The sequence below is a fragment of the Stylophora pistillata genome, chromosome 14 (genome assembly GCF_964205215.1).
Source record: "Stylophora pistillata chromosome 14, jaStyPist1.2, whole genome shotgun sequence".
Taxonomy (NCBI): Eukaryota; Metazoa; Cnidaria; class Anthozoa; order Scleractinia; family Pocilloporidae; genus Stylophora; species Stylophora pistillata.
The window spans coordinates 8,505,608-8,531,209 of record NC_142532.1 but is presented as its reverse complement, the minus strand read 5'-3'; the positions used below and the strand labels follow the sequence as shown (position 1 = coordinate 8,531,209).

At 39.0% G+C, this 25,602-nt stretch overlaps 1 protein-coding gene and 1 long non-coding RNA gene across 8 annotated transcripts; one reads left to right on the top strand and one right to left on the bottom strand.

Moving 5' to 3' along the window:
- Positions 1 to 253: 253 nt before the first annotated feature.
- Positions 254 to 25,063, bottom strand: LOC111333181 (uncharacterized). 5 transcript variants are annotated; one of them, XM_022938712.2, is made up of 7 exons: positions 24,939 to 25,063; positions 5,102 to 6,622; positions 3,517 to 3,570; positions 2,949 to 3,102; positions 2,193 to 2,284; positions 1,793 to 1,884; positions 254 to 1,511 (listed from the first exon to the last, which is right to left on the bottom strand). In XM_022938712.2, exons 1-7 carry the CDS (start codon positions 25,017 to 25,019, stop codon positions 1,331 to 1,333), a joined length of 2,175 nt encoding a protein of 724 aa, XP_022794447.2. In that variant the 5' UTR covers positions 25,020 to 25,063; the 3' UTR covers positions 254 to 1,330. The 5 variants fall into 5 exon arrangements, with proteins under 5 accessions (XP_022794447.2, XP_088600865.1, XP_088600864.1 ...); XM_088744739.1 differs by lacking the exon at positions 24,939 to 25,063 and adding an exon at positions 19,770 to 19,921; XM_088744738.1 differs by lacking the exon at positions 24,939 to 25,063 and adding an exon at positions 16,126 to 16,283.
- Positions 13,481 to 25,183, top strand: LOC148716384 (uncharacterized). 3 transcript variants are annotated; one of them, XR_015995222.1, is made up of 2 exons: positions 13,481 to 13,628; positions 23,338 to 25,183. It is a non-coding gene; the product is annotated as an uncharacterized LOC148716384 (long non-coding RNA). The 3 variants fall into 3 exon arrangements; XR_015995223.1 differs by lacking the exon at positions 13,481 to 13,628 and adding an exon at positions 22,728 to 22,941; XR_015995224.1 differs by lacking the exon at positions 13,481 to 13,628 and adding an exon at positions 22,955 to 23,179.
- Positions 25,184 to 25,602: the final 419 nt, after the last annotated feature.

Sequence of the window (25,602 nt, the reverse complement as noted above, 5' to 3'; positions counted from 1 at the left end):
CTTTGCAGTGAAAAAAAAAAAAAAAAAAAGAAATTGAAAAACAAGATTTAGTCGGATAGCAAGAGCGATTCCAATTTGAACAAGGGGATAACTGCATCTACACTTGGAAAAAATCGTTCTCGAAAAAACCTTGTTATAGATCTGACATGTAAGCTTCTGAACAAGAGAACTTGTCGAAGAAAATACAAAATCGCGCATGTAAACCCTTCTTATATGGGATTCGGTGTTGTGACTTGCATGTTTCAAAACTAACTCTTACAAAACATTTTTTTTATTATTTCTATCTCTAAAGCAAAATTTTCCGAGGCATATCACCAATGATTGCTCACAGAAAAGAGAATATCAGGTATAGTAACCTTCGATTTACTCAAGTAACGCGCAACTTGTTCCACACACTGGAATTACATTGCCGTCGTCCACTAATTTGTTTTATCAAATTGAAAATAATTATCGCAACTTAACAGTTATAAAATATCAGCAATACAATGTCAAAAGAGAGTGATGGAAATCATCATGTCTAAATACTGAGTAATTCAGCTAGTTCAGGGAGAAAACTTGAAAAAATTACTCGGATGACAGGAACACTGAAACAAACGGGGTTTAAATTTAGGAGCCGACCAATTAACTCTTGAGGGAGGGGGGGGGGGGGAAGGGTGATTTTGAAAAAAATTTTCCTGCAAGCGCTTGTTGGAAGAAAAAAATTACATGCAGCCCAAATGTAACAGAAACAATGTAACAAAAAACCGGAAAAAAATATCCTGCCGAGCAGATTGCAAGAAAAAAAAATTTCTTGATGACCAGAAATCCTCCAACCCCCCCCTCAAAAGTTAAATGGTCGGCCCCTCATATTGTTTCTATCCGACAGCTAGTAACCGATGTTGACAAAGAAACAAAACTTAAAATGTATAATTTTACAAGAAGCATACTGTATTTCACAATTATCAAGGTAGGTGAACTGTTTTAGTTGCCTTCTATAAATAATTCTGTGTACAGATTTGCTTTGAGCGAGTTTCTGGTTAAATAGACACAAATGGTATAAATCAAACAACAGGAGAGAACTGACGTGTCAGAATTTACGATTATCAAGCATTATCAGAGGCAAATCCTATTTTAATGAACTCCTGAAGTTTCGTAATCAAGTATAATTTTCGTTCTTAACGAAGGCTACTCGAATTCGACCATCACATAAATCGCCTTGGCTATTTGCCTCATAGGAATTTGTTCAGTAATGTTAAAGGATTTGCCCGAGAATGAGACGTAATCACAGTGATTTATATTGAGATCACACACCACAACTACGGTAATTCCAGTTCGTTATTCCTGGAGTATATCACACGGGGTTTTTGATGATTCTACCCATACGATAATCGTACACCTGCCGGCAGAAGAACACTAGATTGGGATCTGTTCGAGGCTGAGGAACCGAGCCAGGCTTTGTACTTTCTCCTGGGGGAACCGGAGACAGTGGAGCTTCTCTGAATTCACGAAAGAGTCTGTTAAGAGCACGGAACCTGACAAGTACAACAATTTAAAAGGCGCCATTAAAATCACGATTAAATTTGACAGCAAATTAACAGTTATGCCATGCCAGGCGTGGAGGTGAATAGGGGCGAATATTTCCCGAACTGCAACATACCAGGGTATTGATGTTCACGATGTTTTAAAATCGAGAAAAGCATACGGAATTCAAAAACCGTGGTGAAAACCTTGGAGACGAAACAGAAAGTAGGTCCAGACACAGGATAAAACAGGTAGATAACATAAAGGAAGGCGTTCTTGTCAACAATATTACCTGCAGTATTCGGGATAACTCAGAACGTAGCACTTGTCTACAATACACGCTACACTGTTATCATCTTTGTGTCTCGATGCCATCACCTCCATCTATTGATAGTTCGCAAAAAAAAAGGACACATTGTTTAATACGTGTTAGAGGGTTACAGCTTGTAATACAAATGAAACAGACGCATGCGCAGTTTATACAGTAACGAGATATTCTGAAAAGGAAACAGTGTAACAAAGAATATTTCTAGTCCGTAAACACCAAAGATAAGTGTTCAAAGAAACAATAAAAGAGAGGAATAAGGGGTCACTGTTATGGTAAAGCCACCAAAGAAATTGAATGAAATATTTCTTTCAACTACTCCAACCAACAACTGGAGAATGAAGTTTAAAAACAAGCGGTGTCTTACATCGCCATGAAAGTTTGGAATTCTCCCGACTTCAGTCTGCTCAGGTCGATAATACCAAAACACACTCATCATCATCTCGCCAGCGTTCGGACCTGCAATTAAGAAAAGTCCGTGTCAGTCAACACATGCCGATGTTAACCGAAGTGTGGACGAAGCTGAGGTCTTTTACGGATGTACAGGCCATGCCATAAGAAAAAAAATATGTCTCCCTATTTTCTTTTAAGTTTGATAAACAGAAAATGGCCGCCTAAAGATCAACTTATCATAAAGCAGCCATTAGTGGACACCTCTAGCCCGGGGAACAACTTATGCATACGGTTTATGATTTTAGAGAGCAGCAATTTACTAAAAAGACTTCTGTTATTAATTGCCCCAAACCAGTTTTTTTGTTGGTCCTTCTTAACAAGAGGTAAAGGTGATAGCATCAACCTCTTTAAAGGCACAATATTCTACCACTGTTTTTGTTTTTTGTTTGTTTTGTCATTGTAGCTGTAGTGGTCCTTCACAAACATTCTAAATGTCACCTTCGGCCGAAATTCAAAATAGCACCTAATTCAGTCGCGTTATCAAATTCAAACTGACTACGATGCGATCTCAAGCGATCCTGCAAAACCAATCGTATCAGTTTTAAATCTCTCAGCGAAGATTTGTTAATAATGAAACTAGCACCGAAGCCTTCCCCATAGAAATGATGCAGATTGATAAAAGTCAGTTGCCCCGACTGTGTAACAGAAAAAAAAGGAGGAATAAACTCGCCTTCTTCTTCTTCCCACAGCCCTGAAACACGTGCAACGAAAGGTGGATCCTTCTTCCGGGTTCCTGATTTGAGAAGAACCGAGTCACGTACATTGATGATCTCATCTCCACGCTGAACACCGCTGTAGTAACGCCGTATCACTATAGTCTCGTCCTGAAAGTGAGGTCGCGTCTTGTAAGTTAGGAGGACTTAATTGTAGAGACCAATCAGAAGCCGTATACGATTTTTTTTTTGACAAGGGAGAAAAATCGTATCGGTTTTTTCCGCCTTTCGGGTCGGCCATGCGAAGTAATTAAGAGTTAATGGTTACAAGGTTACCTACTTTCCCAGAATAATGGCTTCAAGGTTTGAAGACTGGCTCGTTCGTTTGCGATTCTTCACAACGCATGAATGAAGATCATTGGCGCTCTATATTTCTTGCACAACTGTGTTTCACTAACATCATAGTTCATATAATTATGAGTCTATCTGAGGAGGATACTTTCAAAAACCCTACACTAAGGAGTGGTTTCAGTTGTAATATAACAGATTAAACAGACTGTGACAGACATATTTACAATTACTTACGTAGCAATACGGTTTGTCTAGAGGATCGCCAATGAACATCCAACCATTCGTTCTCTGTAAAGTTAACAATGACGATCTCATCAATAAGTCGATATGCAAACACACCGAATCATCACAAATACGTTCACGTGTGGAGAAAGCTCGTCCTACAGCGCCAACAATAAGGACCTTAAAAATAACCAGTGAACACATCGGCGTGATTTGTTCGAGAGAGAAAGAAACCGTAGCTGGCGAAATGGTGAAAGCTGGTATGCAATTAATGAGAATCACAGAAATACCACTGAATTCCAACCAAACAGCAGCGTAAACAAGGGTTTCATTAGCTTTTTCCATAAGCGGCTGCTGAAAATCTAATAGGAGGCTGTGCCCGAACAAGGGGCCATAAGGCGAAACCCAAACACGAGAGCCCGCTCGCAGGCTCAACTGACGGCGGTGAGAGGTCTTATGGTCAGGGGTAGACCGCTGGTAATCGGAAAGTTATTGAAACCGCTGCATAAAAGTCAGTGCTCTGTATGGACGGAGCTGAATAACGTCTAAGGTATGCGGTCAACAATGCGGGCCCAAGCTTGCGAGGTTTAAAATTTCGCGAAAATTGCGAAAATAATAAGGAGCTGGCATTTAAAACCGAGGCATTTTGTTGCCGTCGAAAGTATTTTCCTATTCCAAAGTAATTTTCGATAATATTTAGGGGGTGTACAAAGTTTTTGGAAGTTGTTCTACAAAAGAAAAGCGGCAAGGAAAACAACAACTCGTTGCAAGAGAATATAAAATCAGCCATGCGAACGACTCAAAATCCGTGTTTCCGCGCCAAAACCTAGCATGTGCGCATACATTATTCAGCTTTGTCTGCTGTATGGTCATAGTACCAGCTTATACCAAGATACCATTTCCTTGCACAGAATTCAGCGTATCAAGGTACAGCCATCAATAGCTTTTGATGTTTTGGTTGTTTTGGATGCAGACAACTAAACGAGAAGCTTCTAAAATAGACGGATTCAACAAAGCGTAAACGCGTCATCTTCGATGCCACCAAATTCTTATTCTCATTCTGAACGTTAGGGTTGTGTTGTTCATAATACTCGCGTGTACTCAGTGACAAACCGCACAACAGTAACCTACCAAAGCAATTAACAAATCATCCGAGTCGGGGGTAGACAAGGATGTCAACACGTTCGCCGAATTCGTCCACTGTATAATGAAGGCTTTTAAGCCAAAATCGGAAAACTTTCAAAGATGTACTCACTGCTGTAAGCCAAAAATTACGTGTGCTACATGACACTTGAGGATTAGCCTGCCAGCTGGCCTCTTCATCAACGCCTCTGCTCAAGCATTTCTTCGCCTGCGGAAATGTATGAGGTCTTTGGCAATCCGGTCGGCGAGAAGTCCGTGAAGGGGTCTAGGACTGACAATGCCAGACCCGCGACAGATCTCGCCGACTTGTCTCCAATCTTCCCGCAGGCGGAGAAACACACGTCCAGCAACACCAATTATTTAGGGCGCATGCGTACAGGCAGGCTAACTGAGGATACCCTTGGATAAGTTTAGCAAGATGTTTAAGACTCTCTCTTGCCTTGCTCATACAAACCTTGGGTTGTTTGGGTTCCGCGCGGGCTCGTTCGGCAGCCAGCTTCTCAAGATGAATATTCAAGCTCTTTAGCTGAATGCTCTTTAACGGGTTTCCCGCAGGTCGGCTTCGTCCCGCGCTCATAGTAGACGTGGAAGTCGCCGCAAAGTTTATTTTAGGGATCTTGAGCTTCACAGAAGATGAGGACTCGGACATTTTATTGACGAATTCTTTGGCTTTCCTGGCCTTACTGCGCTCGTTAATCAATCCGCTCACTGATTTAAAGCGGCCAAGGGGCCCATCGTTTGCGGAAAATGTGTTCTCCATGGCCTGATGGTTGAGCCCGACAGCACGCTTGGTAGTGGCCGTCTTACTCATTTTAAGTTCAGGTGGAGGTTTAGATGGCGTAACAGGCGTGACCAAGTGACTCTTTGTGAAGGGTACTGGACCGCCTGACGTAACAAGCTGTCCTTTGATTGGTACAGAGAGCACACGCACATGTTTGAGCGGGGGACGTGGAAGGTCTACTTGGATACACACGTCCACCATTGTCTTTGGTGGTGAGTCAGTAGTTGTGTCGCATTCTATGTCCTTATCTTCTTGCTCGTCTTCAAACTCCATCAGTTCTTCTTTCTCTGCAGTATTATCTGTCTCATTACTGCCTTCCAGGAACATCCTCTTCGTTTTCCTATCACCTTCAGAGGTCGAATCTGCCTCCGGTTTTCGCTTGTGGTTCTCTTTCCCCGCTTTGTGTCCATTTGCAACAAATTCTAAATTATTAGCAGCAGGTTCCGTATGGAGATTGCTGCCCAGTCCCTTAGGACTGACGATCACTCCAGCACCCGCCGGTGGATCCCATGTGGAAGTAACTTCACTCTGTAGAAACACGTCTGCCTCAGGAAAATCCTCTCGATCAAATTTTATGTCGACTCCATATGCCGCGTTAGAACTCGAATTCGATCTGTCTGAGAGCTTCCTTTCTGATGAAAGCCTTCCAGGAGGTTTCTTTGTCGCGTGCTGTTGAATTTCAAACATACTCCGTCCAGCCAAGGGACTTGAAGGTTCAAAAAAGACATTTACTTTCGCCGCAGCGTTCAAACTCGCCATTCGCGGCGTTCGCCTCTGCGCCAGAGAACCGCCCTCAAAGTCCACAGGCGTTTTATCAACGTACCCAGGTGTGGGCGCCAGACGTTCCAGCATTGACGTATGCCGCGCTCGCGTCCGCCGTGCACGTTTGTGTTCTGTGAAGTCTTTTTCACCGTCAAACAATGGAGGGTTATCTACTGTATTTCCCATTGCATGTCTCTCTTCTACCTCCATGCTCTCCGCAGTGATCAGTAACTTTGATGTCGGGCAATTCGTGTACCTAAGAAACTCCAAGTGAGTAGAATCCGTGGTTACGCTTCGATCATTGTGTATTTCACTGTTAACCCAACTTTGTTTCTCCTCTTCCGCGTTTAAGTGGGACTTTGGTTTTCTTACTCGTCTTAATATTGGATATTGTTCACCGCAAGCTTTTTCAAGCTGCCTTCCTGATCGTGTCTGAAATGAAGAAAACAAGTTAATACCTTGCGGCGTGAACAGCCATGAAATTATAGCAACAGAGCCTCCCAGTGCATGTACCAGAATTATTACTCTCGTTCCTATAAAAGTAATTCTGTCGTGCAAACTTCAACAATCGACAAGAATTTTCTCGTTTTATGGGCACACTGACTACTACACAAGTACAAGAGTCAGGACAAAATCTTGTTTTTTTCCTTTGTCGAAGAATCGGTTGGCACTTGATGCAAAACGACATAGAGATTAAGTGGCCTATGAATGTTTGTCAAGTCGCTCTGAAGAGTTTGGCGAACAGCGATAACAACACCTTATTTACCGCTTACTTCACGATGCTGTCGCATGGTCGGTCAAAATTCAAAACGATAGCTTGCATCAGGTGGCAGAAATTAGGGATTAAAACATTGGAGCCGCGTCACAATAAAATGAGTCAATTCCCTACGAAGGGCAAAATTGAGTTCTTCTCGATGGACTCTACAAAATATTGGTCGGGTAAGAAAGAAAAACACAGCAGAGGAAATTAAAAACAAAAGAGGAAAATGGATGACTAAATATGGAGAAGATTGCAACGGATGACGAAGTTGAAAAATGTTAATGAGACAACAACCGTGACGTAACTCTTTAAAGTTGTCAAATCAAACAAACAAAGCCACAAAACAAGCAGAAGCTTTTGCAACCACCCTCTTAGACTACTTTTGACTACAAACAAAACTTGCGATGTGTTTAATTACGAAATTCATTTGATGAAGTCTAAGCCGTAACAGGCAAGCCACCAAAGAAAAAAAAAAAACGCTCGAAAAAAACATCAACTCTTGCATAACATACGTTGGCATCTTGTTTGAAAAACTTATAAATGCAAATAAGATCTCCAAGGTAACTTGCTCGTAGTCAATAAAAGCTTCCTTCTCAAATCGGAATCGAAATCCATAGAAATAAAAAAGAAACTAAAGTAACGAAACCAGTTTCATTTCACCTGGTAAATTTGGAGGATTTCAGCACTCGATAGCGATTGGGAAATCCGCCGTATGCGTAAAATTTAACATAGTGTAAAGGGAAATCAATATAAGGTTACGCCATCAGAAAGACCCCATGCATCGTATCAACTTTCGAACTTGTTGACAAAACCCTTATCGCCAAATTGTAACCGCAACCATCTCCCCACTGGAGGAAAGTGCTTTTCTGAGCCGAGTCAGCCATTACAATCAGTTCACTTGAAAAAGCCTTTATCTCTGATTGTTTTTCGTTTCCCTTGGCCGCTTTTTTAAGGGCGTTTAACTGTAAATATGGTTTTGTAATTTCACTGTAAAACGGCTCACATTAAGGTCATCGCTTCTCGCAAAATGTTCAGACAATGAAGTAAACGGCTTTCCAACACTTCCTTCCCTTCTGCGGTGGATATAAATAAATTTGCTTCCAGGCCGCTTGCAAGATAGCATCTTACATGAAAGATATACGAAAGAAAGTCCGTAGCACTTTCAACGAAAGCCGATTAGTTCTAAACAAAGGGATAGATTGGGAGAGACATGCAACAGACATCAGTTCTTAAACAAAAATTCGCACTGAGTTTTCTAGTTCATCATTCGCAATCGGCGTCAATCTTCTTTATTCTCAAGCATCCCTATTCATTCGTAGTCCATTAAGGTCTCTGTCACATTTTCATTTCTTACCGAACTAATGATTAAGAAGTCTTCTTAAGTAACACACAGCCAGGCGAGGCAAATATGCGATCACTGAGGCGTGAAGCAAACATTTCTTTTCCACCCTGACGCTCAAGGTCACGGAAACTATAGATTACTTTAGCACTGACTGGTACAGAGCTGTCCAAGCCAGCTCGAGAAGAAGAGTTTAAACTGTACAATACATACATATCTCCAGTGATACAGCGAGAATCATGCCGAACAATCGTCCCGAGCATGTGACAAAGAAAACACAGAGTCCTTCATAAAGAAAATTCCGATCTAGCAGTTGATTGCTCTACATGTACCAACTGAGCTACGGAAAACCCTTGGGTGAGCTTGGCTATGTTCTATGTATGGATCACAAAATCGAAAGCGCACTGAGTACAGACAGTCGAATAGAAAAGAAAAAGATATTTAGCACTAAAAGGATCGTGGCACAAAGGCACTCTTGGAATCCCATTTTTCTCTGACTTGTTTTTTAGTTACGTTGTATCAAGAAACATGTACGAAAAAATATCCCATTGGCTAGCCGTAGATTGTAGATATTTTAGTCCTGATATCAGGTCAAAGCAGTGAGCGCTATGAAAAGGAAAACAAAAGCGTCGTGGATAATCATCATAAAACCCAGTTTTCAATAATCATAGAAAAACCTGACGATAATTTTGTTTGCTTAGTGTAAAAATTTATGGTGGTAGTTTGGGTAGAATTAGTTTCAACCTTTTAACACTCTTAATGCTACTCTCACAGAGCATCTTTTTTGTTTACCACCTTGTAAACCCAATTCCTATTGGGTAAGGAAATCACTCAGTTATTTGATCAGTTAATGTTTCAGTGCCGCAGCCACCGTAGGAAATATCCCTAAATGTGGTCTAACAGAAACAGGATATCGTTGTTGAAACAGTGCATGGTCAATCAAACACAAAGATAAGAGTCAAATGAAGTAGAAATTGATTTCACCCTAGACATAAGAATGAAGATCCAACAATTCTGTGCTTTTCTAAATTTTAAACTCGAAAAACCTAATGAGTTTCTGCTCACTGAACACAAACAAAATGCTGTTTTTGCAGATGGGACTAGATAAAACAGCTGGCACAGATGCCCTTGTTGGTCTACAGGGCCTTTGCTGTAAACACTAAAAGCTCAGTGAGGAGATTGGATTATTTTGTTATCTGTAACAAGATGTGTTGTTTGCAATGAGCTAGATTCTGTAGTTGTGTCAAAAAATACTCTTCATCTGTAAATGATGGTTAAAAGAGGAAAAAGGAATTTTGTCTTTAGTCAGAAAACCAGGTATACACGAAAAGAGTTAGTTTCTCTGAATACCACACTCTCAACACGAGTTGAATTAGTACTCATAGACATTCAACATCAAGTTCAGATGCCCAAATGAAGGTTACATAAAACTCAAGGTGTTGCTGTTTATGTGAAAAAACAAATCAGAATGCTGTTGGGCATAATTTGCATGATAAAGTAAAGCAATGCACTGTGATATAAAAGATGCAACATTATTAAAAGCATGGTATTTTTTTTTGCGAAAATCATCTCATATTCAACCGAAACACAGGCACATCTACTCTTTCATAAGCAGCCATCATGGACCTGAGTAATTGCTACTCTCAAGTTTTCCATAAAACATGGTAACAAAGACATTAACTCACAAAAGCAATTACCAAACAGACGAAAATCAGGACTTCAAACAAAAGCATGTATTTTTAGGCAGAAATGCCATCCAAGATTGCTAAAAAGCTGAAAATGCTTGAACGAAACCATACACAGAGCTGAGCACTTATGCAAAACTGGCATATTAGAGAAATACAAGGGCATGTTAAATTATCATAACCAGGTTAAGGGCATAACTTTGAGTTGATGCTCTAAGCTTTTCTCACAAAAAGTTGTATAGATTGTCAACTCCAATGTCAGTACCTCACAGCTTGACACCAACTAAGGAAGTGAAAGGTGCCACTTTTCCCAATAATAGAGAACTTATCACAAAAATAACTAATAGATCGGCCTACAGCAAATGTTGTTGTTTTTGCTTAAATCAATCTCTGATAAATTTTAACCAAATATTTGTGAGTTACATGGAACTCAGAGACTAAACATATCTCTGAGATTATGATTTCCCAAAACAAAAGAGCCAAAAGCATGAAATAAAAATGACAAATTTAGACTATTGCAGCACTGAAGTTTAAAGGTGCAGCAGGCTACAAAATTGGTGTTCATATCCTACACATGTTATTTTCTGTACCAACATAAACAAAACCACTTATGCTTACACTGAAGTTTACTTAACAATTATAGTGCATTATTCTCTGGATCTATGTGTCTTGAGTCTGGAAAGCCATGAACTCGTCTCCCTTTAACTCTAAAAAATGCTGAACATGTAACTTCTCCCTTAAATATTCTATACAAAAACTACTAAAAAGGTAATAAGAATACACAAATTTAACATGATCTAACCCCAAATTTTTGTAATTAATTTACAACGAAATGTTTAGCAGCCAGAGACAAAAAGGATTAATAATCAGATCTAAGGATTTAAAGGGTTAGTTTGTGAAACTCTCAAACAGAAAGTACTGCTGTCAGGTCCAGGTGACTTTAAGGTCAGTTTAATAAACAAAACATTGTTTAAGAAAGTGCTGCCCATTCTAATGTGATCAAATAGTTAAACTAGCCAGAGATAACCCAGCTCAAGGATGCTCTGCACAAACTAAAGAAAAAAACAGACAGGTAAGGATGACTTACAGTAAAGGGTCATAATCTCTCCTAACTTACAATCCATCCAGACAGAGGGGGTAAAGTAAAAAATGGCTGTCAGAAATTCCTTTAGGAAATGCTAAGCTGGAAGGGTTGGATGAGAGTAATCCTCAAAATTTTACACAATACACTACAGCCTTGCCTTGACAATGTAACAAACTATCAAACTTTTCCTGGCCTCTTTTTTGTTAAGAAAAACTTACTTTTCGATGACACCTTTTAAAAATAGGATGTGAAACCCATAGATTTGAATACAGCCCAACTGCAAGAACAGGACCAACTTCAACTGGCCTCATAAATTATCATTTTTACAACTTTCTTCCGGCATAACGCTTTTCAAACGTAAAAACGCACTTGAAAAATTCCAAATTTGGGTTTCAACAACAGGATAAGGAAACCTTCTTTTGGTGAAGAAAGGAAGTTAGGCTCCATTCCAAACAGAAATTTTGACCACAAAGCAGCAAAACAACTGAACTTGTGAAACAAATGAAGACTGCGTTTTAGAGATGTACGAAAACACCCGATTTTGCGTTTTTCTGAGTTACACTCTGTACCTTAGCCTTCTTTATCCAATAACATCGCATGGTAGATGTTCAATATCGTCGGATTAGAGGCAAAATATGTCATTGATTTCCCTATTTTGTAATTTTTCAGACACCGTAAAGCTTTCAGTATCTTTTAATTTTAATAAAGCGTTCTCAAAGCCAAGCCACACAGAAAACGGCAAGTTTAACCGACCAAAATCGTCTAGCTACTTCACAAGTGTGACGGTAAAATCCACTCGCGCCCAAAACTTTTTCTCGCGTGAACCGATAATACCACTGAAAAGATTACAAAAAGCTCATACATGCGACAGATTAGTTTATAACTTAGATTTCACTGACATATTTTGCCAAAAGGCTGACTAGAGTGACATCACAAGGGTTTGTAAGAAAACGAAACAAGCGGCTGGCGCCATTCGTGTTGAATAAATTACATGATTACGCGGGTGCCACTCGATATTTCCCTATCGCAGCGACATTTACGGCGTGAAAGAGCTTACCTTGAGGTAAATCTTCCCTGGTAGAAGGTATACTCGCTCATAAGATACGTCTACGTGGGAATACTGGATAAAAACCACGATAAACCTGGCTTAAACGATGAACGTAACATATGCCTTGACCGAACTTCTTTACGAGTGGACTTCGAGATCCCTCGAGTCCCAGAATGCACTGCGAAAGCGAAAGCTCGCACAGCAACGAGGCCTATGATAAAGCCACGTGTAAGGAAGTTGAAGACGAAAACATAATAGGAATATTGTCCCAAAAGTTGCTTTTCTTTTCAAATCGAACCTGTAGAACTCTCATTTTCAGTTTCGTCATGAAGACTGGTCAGTGATTTAGAACATTAAGTTTACGATAAGAAAAGCAGACTTGAGTTCTCGAGGACTTAACCAGAGCCTCGAAAGTAACTTTGAGGGCACGCGAATACAGCTAAATCTATGGAATGGAGGAGCGGATCCCAGTTCAAAACCTGGTCCATGATTTTTCTATTACTTTGCTGGGTTTTTAGAACTATGAGTATCGCAATCTTGAGAGCGAAAGACAGTTAAGACTCTCCCAACGTTCAGAACTAAAAATTTGTTTTTCCGACGTATATTTGGGTCAGTGTCTGAGGTATTATTCCGTTTTGAATTTAAACTCAAATCCTGCACAGCTAAGGTAAAGTAGACTGATTGACAACAGTGAAAAGACCTCGCCTCCTTCCTTATAATTGTCCGCCATTTTCCGCGAGGATTTATGTCGCGAAAATGGCAGAAAGTTGTTGCTGATTTTCACCCTTTGAACAAATTTAAAAAATTATTTAAAAAATCATCTCAACATGAAGTACCTCTCATCTTTGAAATGGCAAACAATTCTTTCGCTATCCAATTATAACTTGACTCGTAAAAAGTTATTTGCCTCAATGCACGATACACCCTCCTTATTTTCTTTTATTTCTAAAAACATGATCTGACATCAAAATGGTTCCAGACGAGAGTATTAGGCAAGTCAGCTTGTTCATTCCAGATAAATCTTACTCTTTTAAAGAAACTCTTGACGATAACAGGGTTACTAACCCCACAGACGCTTTTATTTCTTAAATATATTTTCATCGCCGATATGAATACCATTTGCTTTTAAATTTTAGTCCTTCAATGGCCAGCTGGCTTGGAAAACACATTTCTGTAATGAACGATTCGCACAAGGCAAAAATGAATACTCATCCGAAACATTCAGTCGTTTTAACTCCGATGATAATTTTGAAGAAATATAAAATCGAATGAAATGGTCCAATCCTGAATCGAACTTCACCTGCTGTATCAGCTGATTCCACGATTAATTTAGATATATGTCGTATTACACATTTGGTTAATACGGCGAATTATTTGCTGCCGTACATTAGGCTTTCCATTGTTTCGCATAGGGTGGTGAATGCATCTGTGATGTGCTAAGTTTGTTTGGCTTTCAGTACAAATAACCCGAAGATTCTGTCGCATTGAAGACTGGAGATGAATAGCCTACCAACCATTTAAGGTTAGTTGACTTCTAAAAAAAATCTGACAGAGATAATTTCAAATGCGGTAAAAACAGGCAATTCATTTTGGACCATAGATAAAACTGAGGCACACAAACTACAATTTTATCCTAAAAACGCTCCGTGTTAATATTGAATAGAGCTGTCGAGGTTTTCGATAATATTTCCGATAAGAGATTATTCGTTTTTGTAATTCAGGTTTACGTGTCTCGCAAATATTCAAATACCTTATCGACCACAAAAAAGCAGTGATATTTTCAGTCCCTTGTTGTTTTAACCTGTTCTCTTTTGTGCGCCACGAAGTAAAAAAGTAAAATGGGTGGAACTTTTTTTCTTTCTTCGTTTTCGGAAAAAGAGAGTCCTGAACGAGTGTTTTGAACTCATTCCATGCAAGTACATACCAGTGTATAAATTGTTTGTTAAATATAAATTTTCTAGAACAATACTGTAGCCTCCGGTAACATAGCTCTCGTACCGCGTATTGAAGCGATGAACAAGTAAATTTATTTATAAATCTGTGGATCGCGTGCGGTCTATGTTAGGTGTAATTTGCCGGCTAAAGTTCGTTGAGCCTTCGATCACAGACAGCTGAGCTGCGGTTCTGTAACATAAATTCGACTTAGCATAGAGAGCTGTCTCGTTTTAGCTAAAATGAAACTAAAAATAAAACACGGTGTTCAAAAGCGGGGGAGCCCTGCATCTCGTAATGCTATGTTAATATTTGCGAAGCATGACCTACCCAGGGTTATGATTTGGCCGGGTATGAAGAAAGAAGATGGAATAAAGAGAATAGTAAGACAGGAAAGGACCAAGACGTCTGCGAAAGGGAAAAATTAAAAACTAAATGCAAATTACAATCTTGAAAAATTTAGACTGAAGTGCTTAATTCACAAAGCGTGCCACGGGTCCTTTAGTGGTCATCGTTAAAAGACAGACCTCACGATAAGTCACCCCAGTCAATTTGAAATAACCGCACAAAGGTACTACATCACGAAATGAAATTCCATATTTCATTGTAGCACCTTGAAGGCTTCTCGAGTCTCTTGCAACAGCTTGTCAGTTATCTACTCCACTTCGCTACTCAAGTATTTTTGGTGAAAAAAATCTCAATTTTTTAAACTGGAGCCGCCGGCTGTAAAGTGCGATCCTTGAGAGCCAGTTAAATCACAATTAATTCACTGAACAATATTCCCTCAGGAACGTCTTAGTTCGTTACAGAGGAAGTCGGAATGATTACTAAATTGATAGAAAACTTGGCCGAATGAAATCTAAGATAACAAATATACAGCCTCAGAAATGACAGACGAGGCAAGTATACTTTTTTCGCAGCAATAAAATAAAGGTACATTTGAAAAACGGAACGTTTTCATCAAAACGCGAAAAGTTTGGAGTTGATTTTTTTCACGGTCTAAATCGCAGGTCAGTCGAGCATTGTTCAAAAGTTTAAGCACAATCAAGTGTATTTGGGAAAGTATTTTCTTCCCCATGCGTTGATTCTTGATTTTCTGCTTGTAATCTTCTTAAACTCCTTTGAGCCAAGTTGAGCTGAACTGGAAATTCCGTTGAGGAAACATTGAGTCAACTGATTTATTAATATCCCAGGTTCTTTCAGGCATCGTTCCAATTTCCCCTCCGACTTTCTGCTTTATCTTGTTCCACTCCCCAAGCTTGCCGACTATTTTTTATGCTCAGAATGCAAGAAGTTTGAATGCGGAGTTCAGTGTTCCTTCTTCCTGTTAAACGAGTTCCGTCATCAAGGTAATCTTTTTCCAATCAGTAGAGTGCTAATAACCACGCGAAGATTAAGCTGTACTACAGGAAATCGGATCAGCAGGCAGTTCTCGGCTAACCACACGGATAGCAGAAAAGGGCCTGAACAACAAGTTTCACTGACCAGAATTCAGGAACAGACAGCCAAATGTCTTAGCGACATTTATTTTTGGTGGGATCTTCAGTTCTTGATGTTAACAATAACATTGCGTGTTTTAGAATTCTGTCATCGGTATGACTTTTTATCGCCCTGTGAGTTGGCTAAAATGTTTATGTAATAGCGAAAGCAGAAAACGAAATATCTAAAAAAAAGCAGTGGCGTTTGTATCTTAGTCCGATGGCCTGCAGCAATAGTTCGCGCGGTCGACAGTTTCAAGCCAAATTACCTTTAAATGTCGTTCGATTATGTAATCTGCTCGGCAAGCCGTGATTTTAATAAGTACGAAAAAACAAGTCAAAATACTCAAACTTAATTATATTACTATAATTTGAATAACTAATCATTCGAAGCTGGCCAAACTCCGCGGTTCGTCTCAAAGATAGTAATTTCAGAAAGCTCATCCGATAGAGTCGGATAGATTCAGAGTGAACCAGATTCAATACTATTGAAAGTAAATGTGAGAACGTAAGAACTGACTGATTATGACTTTCAATGGTTGAAAAGTGTAATACTAATTATGACACGAATTCTTCAAAAGTAAAACGCAGTTGAATAATATACATTACCCTGTTATTCGCCGTAATTCCTGTAATTCTGAATCAAATTACACTGATCGCAGTCTATTAAATCGCTGAAAGATCAAGACAAGGTTCGGCCAAATCTTCTTCCAAGGATTTGCATTCTAGTCTGTCTACGCGAAAATTTTAGAAATGGAAAGGATTGTTATGACGTCATAATGACGCAAGAAAGATTCGCGCGGGTTGGGTTAAATGTCTGCCTACGCCTCCAAATTATCGCATTTTACAGAATTTTTCATCAAAAAGAGGTAAGAAAAAATGTGCATCCGGAGTTGGGGGATGATTATAGAACGCTTCATCGGCGTGAAAGTTCCTTGATGAAAATCAGCTACTTCGCCAGAAGATTCGAACTAAAATCATTTTACAATCTAAACGTCATATTCGTAATCCCAAATATTCATCCCGAAAATAAGTTATAAAATGAAATTTTTAGAGTTAGGGTATTCAGTTTGCAGTCAAAACACCAGATACAAGGTTCGATCAGGGTTAAATTCTGTAGAAAAGTTTACTTCGGATTTTCTGTGCAAACTATACCCTGGACGCAACATTCGAGGATCGAGCCAAAGATTTGTATCTCACAAAACTTAGCCGTGAAATTACTAAGATTACATATACAGCATGATGACATGTTCTCGTTATAGACAGCTTTTTCAAGAAAACACTTTGCGGCTCAACTAGAGGAAAATATAAATAAACTGCCAGTCAAAATATTTCTTTTTTATCGACAACTATGATTTTTACGTATGATGCACGATCCTCGCAGTAGATAGCGCTATTTAAGCAATAGCGAAAATCAGACCTGAAAAAAAAATCAGGCCTGTACGGGATACGAACCACTGACCTCTGCGATACTAGTGCAGCGCTCTACCGATTGAGCTAGCAAGCCAACTGGGAGCAAGCCGTTAAGAGCTCTCTCAATCATTTGTAGAAACGTAACGAATGTTCTTTGATTATCTCGGAATTAAAAAGCGAAATCAAACTTTAGGATAGTGCTGTCTACAAGTGTTGGTGGCGATATAGCTTTCAACTATTAGCTTTCAGACAAAACGTCTTCTGTAACAAATCTTAACAAGCAAAGTGAGAAGTACTGGGGTATTGAAGCAAGCAGGAAAGTGAACTGCTTTCAAATTCGTTCATTCAGTATGAGACACAGCCGAAAGCATCTAAGTGTGAGCAAGGCTAAAAAGAATGTATATACGAGTTACACCCTTTGTGTTCCTGTAAATGTACCGTTTACTTATATCATCCTCTTCTCGTTCCGTCGCTTCCGTCCATACACAATTACCAGGCAAGAATGTAATTTTTTTTCTCCTTAATTTTGTTGTGGTCGGTTTGGTTAAAAAAAACAAAAACAAGAGGGTGCAGTGACGTCGAAACTAGCGATAGCTACACCTTCTGTTTCTCCGCAGATTTACAACTACACGACATTCATGTGGCGGAGAAACTCTACTGAGATGTGAATAACTTACTCAGTTATAAGCGAGAGGGACTGAGGCAAAAAATACAGGCTTGGTGGGATGGAAAACCGCCAAACTGAGAAATAAATAATTAGAGCGTAAGGGAGCGAAGATGTTTAACTCTTTATCCCCTTGAAGTGACCAGCTCCTAACTTTTTACAATATCACCCCTGAATCAACGAGAATAAAGGAAATGATCATCAACTAAAGAAATTTGATTATTATACAAATTCTCCTTGTCAGAACTATGGGAAAATATAAAGAGAACAGTATGGAGAATATGTATGCTAATGTTACGGTGTAAAAGGTTGAGGATGGAAAAAGATTGCCACGCATTGACAATAACTGAAAACTTCAGGAATTTAAATTGCTTAAATTCCTTAAGACAGCTAAACCTTGAAGTGAAGTTTTTGAAGTTGTCTGCTTTACATTTGTTATAGTTAAATTTGATGCCGGTTTACTGAATTCATCAGTTGTTGTAGCTAGTAAACATTTTCTTTTTCTCAGTCAATCAATCAATCAATCAATACTTTATTTAATTTCTCGTTACCTTCTGCTTGAAAATGTATTGATACTATGCAGAGAAATTTCTTCTTTTTCCTGAGAATGGATAGGTCAAGGGCCGGCACGAAGTCTAATCCAAACGCGGTTTTATCCAATTAGTGTGCCTCAAGTTTTCTTTTTAAGAGGGTTGATCTAATTAAATAAATGTCCTTCAACTAACTTTTCGGCTCTCCTGTCGCTGTTCACAAAAATAAACGTTCAGGCAAAAGGTTCAGCTAAATTTCAGATTGTAAGGGCGCAGTTTTGTTAAACAACGGCTAAACTTTGTTCAAATAATCAGACCTAAGAGTTAGAGTGGGGTGATAAAACGTTTCAAAAACATTTTTCATAAGGCAGGTTTTTTCAAGCGCTCCTTATCGTGATAATGGGCATTTTGCGTAATTTTCATCTTTATTTTCTTCTGAGTTTTTTTTTTTTAACAGTGACAGAACTTATCATGCACGCCGTTTTGGCCGTGATACTGGCAGTTACATCAATTTAAAGAGCTCTTTTCTTCAGGAGTTACTACTCACGCCGATAAAAAGACTATTTGCTGAATATGGCTGGAGTTGATACGGGAAATAGTGAACCACACACTAAATACTGCATTTTTGGCAATACAAGCAACGTCGTATTCAGATCAACAGATACGAGGGCAGAAGACATTCGTCCACGAGGGCACGAATTTCAATTCACTTCTGCCCAATTTTCATAAGAAAGATGTTGCTTTTGACATAGGACTGCTTTCAAAGAGGCACAACTTTACATGCAGTTTGTGGTAACCCATATGAGATACCTTAAGTAGTTTGATCGAATTAAGAAAACTTGAGAAATTTTGATAACGACAGCAAAGGTTCAGTGAGTGCATTGTAACGTATTGCGGTCCAACGGCTTCTATACATTCCTAGCAGAATCACTGCACATATTTCATTTTAGGGGCGGATCTCTCTCTTAAAACTCAAAATCATTCAGGCAAATCATTGTTTAAAAATATTTATCACTTGAAATCATTCATAAAAAATGAACAGAACGAATCAAGGTTATTCAAGCACAGGCATGCACAACAATATTGCTATGTCATAAACTTACCATTAACGTAATCAACCAAATTACATTCACATTTCTACATGACTTTAAAACATAACATTGGTGGTTGCAGGAGGTCGAACAGAACGTGTTATTGTTTCAAATCCATTAAAAGAAGAAAGCAGAAACTTTAGATAACGTTAAAAAAAATAATTTTGCACATAAATTTCATGACAATTTTCCGATTCGGTGGTTTCGTTGTCCCAGCAGCAATTGAACCTAATCAAGGAAGTAAAAGTGTAGACACTTTTTACTAAAAGATACTGGCGGATATAACCTAGAAAATGCTGCACTGGCTATTGCAATAAAACGCAACAAAAAAAACTGTGCGAATTATCTATTGAGTCCTACCGGCATCATGTCAAAATTAGCTTGCCACGGCAGACCGCAAGTTTATTCTGGTATCCGGCAATTCAAAACAAAATCCAACAATTGCATACGAAACATCGCCTTAGAGTGTCCCTGTTTGTTTGGAACGGTCAAAACCAGGTGAATTATGTAATCTCTCTGCCTTTCTTCTGTGGACTGACTCGAGATAAAGCTTACCTTTATTTCTCTGTGATGGTAGGGACCTGTTCATCCAACACGTAACAAAATTTGACTAAAGTGACGACGTCGAGTACACTCCAATTTTTCCAAATGAGATCATGTGATTGATGTGCAAAAAAAGACCCACACGTCACTCTTGTTTACACGGAATTAGAAACTGATACGTGACACGTCAGCGTTTGAATACCCTAATTCAAGTGCTGGCAGCATAGATGGAGAAATTTTCAAAATATATATCGTTCTCAGATTCAATGGGTACTTGTTCCTATACGCCAAATTAATGCCCTTTAAATGTTGACAGAAATAGCGGCGTAGATAAATAAAGTTCCATAGTTCGTTTCGATCTGTTTCAGCTTTGTCGGTCTCAGTTAGTTCCTGAATTCTTTTCTCGTCACATGACGCGTGTGCTAAATATAGCACCCTCGAGCTTGTGTTCTCCTTTTGTTAGACACAAATAGATGATTGTCAGCCGGGGAGTTTGTTTACTTGTATAGTACTTAACACTTCCTAAAATTCATAAATTAGTTACTTATTTTCAAGGGTGTGAATTGTGGGAATTTGCAAGGTTTAATAATGTTCCCATAATGTGCAAGGAAACTCCTAAGAATTACGTCAAGGTATGATTTTGAGCCATTTCCAGCATTCATCAAAAACGACTCTTTGTCTATTTGGAAGACTGCCGTTGCCGTTTATATTCTAATAATTGCAGACGCACCACTTCTAACTTTGTTCATTTAGCTACTGAGTGAAACCTGCGGTAACAGTCCGCACTAATTTAGGAAGCCAAGTCCTTTACAATCACTGAATTGATTGAACATCCATCCTAGTGTCCTTGTTCCTCTCCGCAAATGGAGAGGGGAATCACATCTCCTTTCTTTAGTCCATGACAAATTGTTTCATCAATACGCGGTTATTTTCACCGACAAAAATTGAAAAATGTTATTTAAAGACTTCTTTCAGAAATGAACGGCCGAAAAGTTTATTCTTAATTCATTTCCAAAGGATACCGCTTATCTTGTTAATGAGGTTCTTCTACAGAGATAATTTGGATATATCAACAAAGTTTGCGAGATAGAAAACAAAGAGTTATTTTCGGGAATCATGTCTGTAATTGGAAAACAGTTAACAAGGGCACAACCCAGGGTAGTGTTTCAGGACCTTATTTGTTCAATATATTTCTTAACGATCTGGAAATTAAATTAGGGAACGAGACACTTGGTTTCAAATACGCTGATGACTGTACGATTATTGCTCCGGTATATTATTATAAAGATCACTCTGTAGACTTAATAAATCAGTTTTTACAGTGGGCAAGCCAAAATAGAATGAATTCAAATTCTACTAAATGTAAAGAGCTTATTATGTATAAAAAAGGTCACACTGCCGAGGCCTACAAAAGTATTTTTGGCATACCTCAGACTAGTACAATAACCATTCTTGGTCTCACGTTTCAGCCGAACTGCAAATTCAGTACTCACCTAAAAGAAAAGTTAGGTAAAGCTAATAAAGGGTTATACGTTATCAGATGCCTCCGCAAGGAAGGATGTAGCCAAGCAGAAGTAGATGTTTTATTTAATTCCATTGTCCTACCTAATATCACTTATGCTCTATCTGTGCATGGGGCCTCTGAGTCAGAGCTAACTATAGCCCAGCAGTTTTTAGATCGTTGTTTTAAACGTAAATACATATCTAAGAAAGTAGTGATAGGTGACTTACTTAAAACGCAAGATCACAAAATTTGTCGCAAGGTTTCAACTATCCTGAGCCATCCTCTTAGAGCCTACTTCCCTGAGACCAAGATCACGAGGTATAATTTGAGAAATAAATCCCCTGTCATGCCCGCTATTCGCACAAACCGTTTTAAGAATACATTTTTTAATAGAATTGTTTTTAAGTATAATGTAGCTTTGTGAAAGTGTACTTCCTGTATTAGATGTAACATAAGATATGTAATTTTATCTTTTGAACAATAAAGACACACTACTACTACTACTAAAGTTGAAATGGTAAATTGGCCACCGTAACGATTACAAAAGCTGACGTTTCGAGCGTTAGCCCTTCGTCGGAGCGAATAGAGGAATTGTGGGTTGTGTGTGCTTTTAAGGGCAGAAAATGGATCTAAACGATCCATTAAGATCACGGATCACTTCACGTGCACCTCCGCTAATGTAATCTATTTTATAACTTGCACTTATTGCATCTAGACTAGGCGACCGATTCAGAGAACACCATCGCGACATCGAAAGGAATGACAAGGACACATCGAAACCAGTCTCTAGACACTGTAATTTATCTAACCATTCTAAGCAACATATGGCAATCTGCGGTCTTTCCTTACACTTAGGTAGCACGAAAAGCCGTAAAACTCTTGAACAAAAGCTCATCTTTCAAACCGGCAGTCTAAATCCCACAAGCATCAACGAACGCTTTTCATTCTACTAATTTATTCGTGTTTTTCTCGTTGCCATGTTCCCACCAATAACGTAGCTCCATTTTCTGCCTTCAAAAACACACACAACCCACAATTCCTCTATTCACTCCGACGAAGGGCTAACGCTCGAAACGTCAGCTTTTGTAATCGTTACGGTGGCTAATTTACCATTTCAACTTTGTTGATATATCCAAATTATTTCGTTACCCCCACCGATGCAGCCCCTAACAGTTTCTTTGGAAACTATCAGCCTTTCTTCACAGAGAAATTCGTAAAAAAATATATAAGAAATATATTTTTGTCGGAATGGTCTGCACCGAAAATATTGCGTAAAAAATTGTCCACTTTTTGAAAACGAATGTTTCGGCTTGTTGACAAGTTCTACTTTATAACCCATTTCTCCGGCTACAGCTTAGAACAACGACAAAAAAATTCCATCTTTTACTGAATCTTCGCTAAGATTTGAATCAACTAATGATTCAAGCCGACTTACAAATTTCAATTTTTTAGCAGAATTACGCGCGTATTAATAATTTAGAGAACACATCAAAATGCAAAATTCAGAGGCCGAATTGAAATATTGAATGGTAAAAGGTAACCGGTTTCGTTGTAGTTAAAACTCTGACGTAACGGCCGTCAGTTGCTAAAAGTTATGACGCTGTTCTTTCTCATGCCAGCTGCTGAAAGCCTACGTTTGTCTTGCTGCTCTCTTTCAATCATATGGTCGACACAAACAGAGTTAGTAGACAATTTTGTTTCATCAACTGAGTGATATAAATTGAATATCGTAAAGAATTCAAGAGCTGACATTTCGAGCGTTACCGAGACCTTCGAAAAGCGACTGATTGGGAGCGGGACTAGACTAGTTGAAAAGAAAACGAAAGGACTTAGCCATTCGTTTTAGTCACTGAATAAGCTCACGAGAAAGCACGTAAGATACAGTGCTTTTTCCTGCAGTGTACTAAAAACGTCTGAGGTAAGGCAACTACCCGATCACACTCGTCACCTTCCACCTGAGGCATAAGGAGTTTACATGATAGAAACCATGAACAAACCTACATCACATATCAATCTCGGCTGATCTTTTCTAAGGACCACCGGCGTTCCGAACTTATTGAATTATTTCCCTTGCAGGACAGACATTTTCAGTGATCAGCTAACCCAATTTAACTTCCAAGTGCCTCGAAAAGCTTCCGTTCCCTTGGCAGTTCGCGTTAGGGGCCTTTTATTTAGCAGTTGACTTTTTTTTCTGCCAATGGTCGGTTGAGCAAAGAAGGATGTCTTCTCGTAGTTGACAGACGTACAGGCATTAATAGGTACTTCGTACAGTGACACAACCAGCAGAACCACTAAATAAAAAGGACATTGGTCGCTCTTTACACGGCAACTCAACGAGGAAGGATACAAGATCATATAGACTGTGTGCCTTCGGACTGCCGACAGCTTCAAGAAAAGCGAGTCGTTAAAGAAAGTTGTCACATAAATAAGTCACAGAGCTACTTCGCAAGATTAAAGTTAAGTATGAAAACTACAGGAAAACTCGGTGTTTCCTTAGGTTAGGTAATACCACAGACGAAAGGCTGGATGGATACCGATCTTGATGAGTTTCTGGTGATCGCGTGTTGGTTGTCACCTAGCGAACCAACTCGATTCCAAATTGCAATTTTGAGGATCAATTAACAAGGGTCCTAACTGACCTTTTAAAATCAGGTAGTTGTGAGTTGGCCGAAAGTAAAAGTTTGATTCATTTGCCATCAATTCGTGTAGCCTCGCCACTGTCATATATCAAACACGTGAGTGATCATGGTCGACAAGTAGCGCAAATGTTTGTCTTTCAAACTGGCACCATAGGAAACGCTCAGTATCGCATGTGTGGCTAAAACCATTCGCACGGATTTTAAAAACATCGTTGTAGGGGTCTGTGAACAGGTTAGGGCGGCCAACATCCAGTTGGCGTCACGTGCCGCGAGGCCGGAAAGATATGGTTTTGCTGGCGGTTAGCTCGAAGTCACAGTAATATGATAGCCACGTGGGAGAGCTTTAGAGACACTCTTTTTCTTTTCTTTGTAGAAAGAGGTAAAAGTAACTGCTAGCAAAGTCTGGGAATGCATTCAACACCGAAGGACTGAAGGACGAAAGATTACTGGGAAATGATGGAGTGCAACGCTAGCGAGCCGGCGTCAAAGGCCGAGAACTCTGGACCTCAACCAACAATCTAAATGTTTGATCCTGTATATTATTGAATTATACAAAATAAACAGTGTAAGATAATAACGTTATCTTGTAAATAAATGTAATGAAATCCATACTTATCATTAAGACGGTCGGAATGCAATAACATGCGTATTCATATGAAAATGAAAATTCCGCTTTGGATCTTTATCGTAATTAACACCGACTGACATTGCCCTCATTACTTCAGAATATTCCAATTTGAGTTGCAACAAAAGTGGGAGACCTAAGGCTTCAAACACCACAAAAGACTGAAGAGTAACCACTTACCTCTCCTAGGAATATGTATATTTATCATATCATGACAAAAGGGATTACAAATAATGCTTTATATGCGTGCTGTTTTTTTTGAAACTGACGGCTTATTGTTGCTAACTGATCATTCACGGCTGACACGATCTTAGTCATCGGTCGACAAAATGTGATTAGGATTTCTAGATCTTTACATGAATAATTTCGTTATTTAACCGGGTATACAAAATAACAGGAATATAGCACAAAACCTGTATGAATTGAGAGCTGAATTGGGTGCCTTCTTTGCCTCTGCGGAGCTTTCTTGTTTCTGAATGCCTGGCTGCCGCCATATTGAATTTAGTTTTCTCTTCAAACTGGTGGACAGATGACGTATGCATGACAATGAGTTCACGAAAAGAAACCTTGGTTTAGTTTTAGTTTTTGTGGCGATAAACTTGAAATTATTATTATAATATTTAAATTAGACAGCTGATAAAATAAATATTCAATTTGGGCACAGCGCATTTCATTTTTCCAAGCTACCAAAATTCGAGCATAATCCTTCGCACCTTTCATGAGAAACAAAATGTGTTTTCTATTGATCTGCGTCAACAATAACCAGAAACTGCGTGTGTTTTGATTCAATGAATAAATCATAACCTATTAGGCACTAAAATTTCTTGATACATAGAACACATTACCTTCCTCGGATACCATCTTTTAGGACAAGTGCGCTAGCATAGAAACGTTTCGTTTAGAGGACTTGAACTCTGACCATGATCCACGCGAGTTACAGCCTGCTTCAGTAGCGAATAGGTCAAGTTTTAGGATAAAATGAAAAACAGTAAGCTCTTAAACTCCCAGATATAGCAATGCCGCTTTCGGTTTTAAAAGGCCAAACCTTATTTCTGTCGCTTCGGTACATCGTAATAA

Bases quoted from the DNA above. Each gene is read 5' to 3' on its own strand.
- LOC111333181 (XM_022938712.2), bottom strand. From the start codon at position 25,019: ATGGCGGCAGCCAGGCATTCAGAAACAAGAAAGCTCCGCAGAGGCAAA. The intron at 1,885-2,192 runs GTAAGACACCGC...AACTATCAATAG, and splicing joins TTCCAAACTTTCATGGCGAT to ATGGAGGTGATGGCATCGAG. The intron at 1,512-1,792 runs GTAATATTGTTG...TGTACTTGTCAG, and splicing joins AGTTATCCCGAATACTGCAG to GTTCCGTGCTCTTAACAGAC.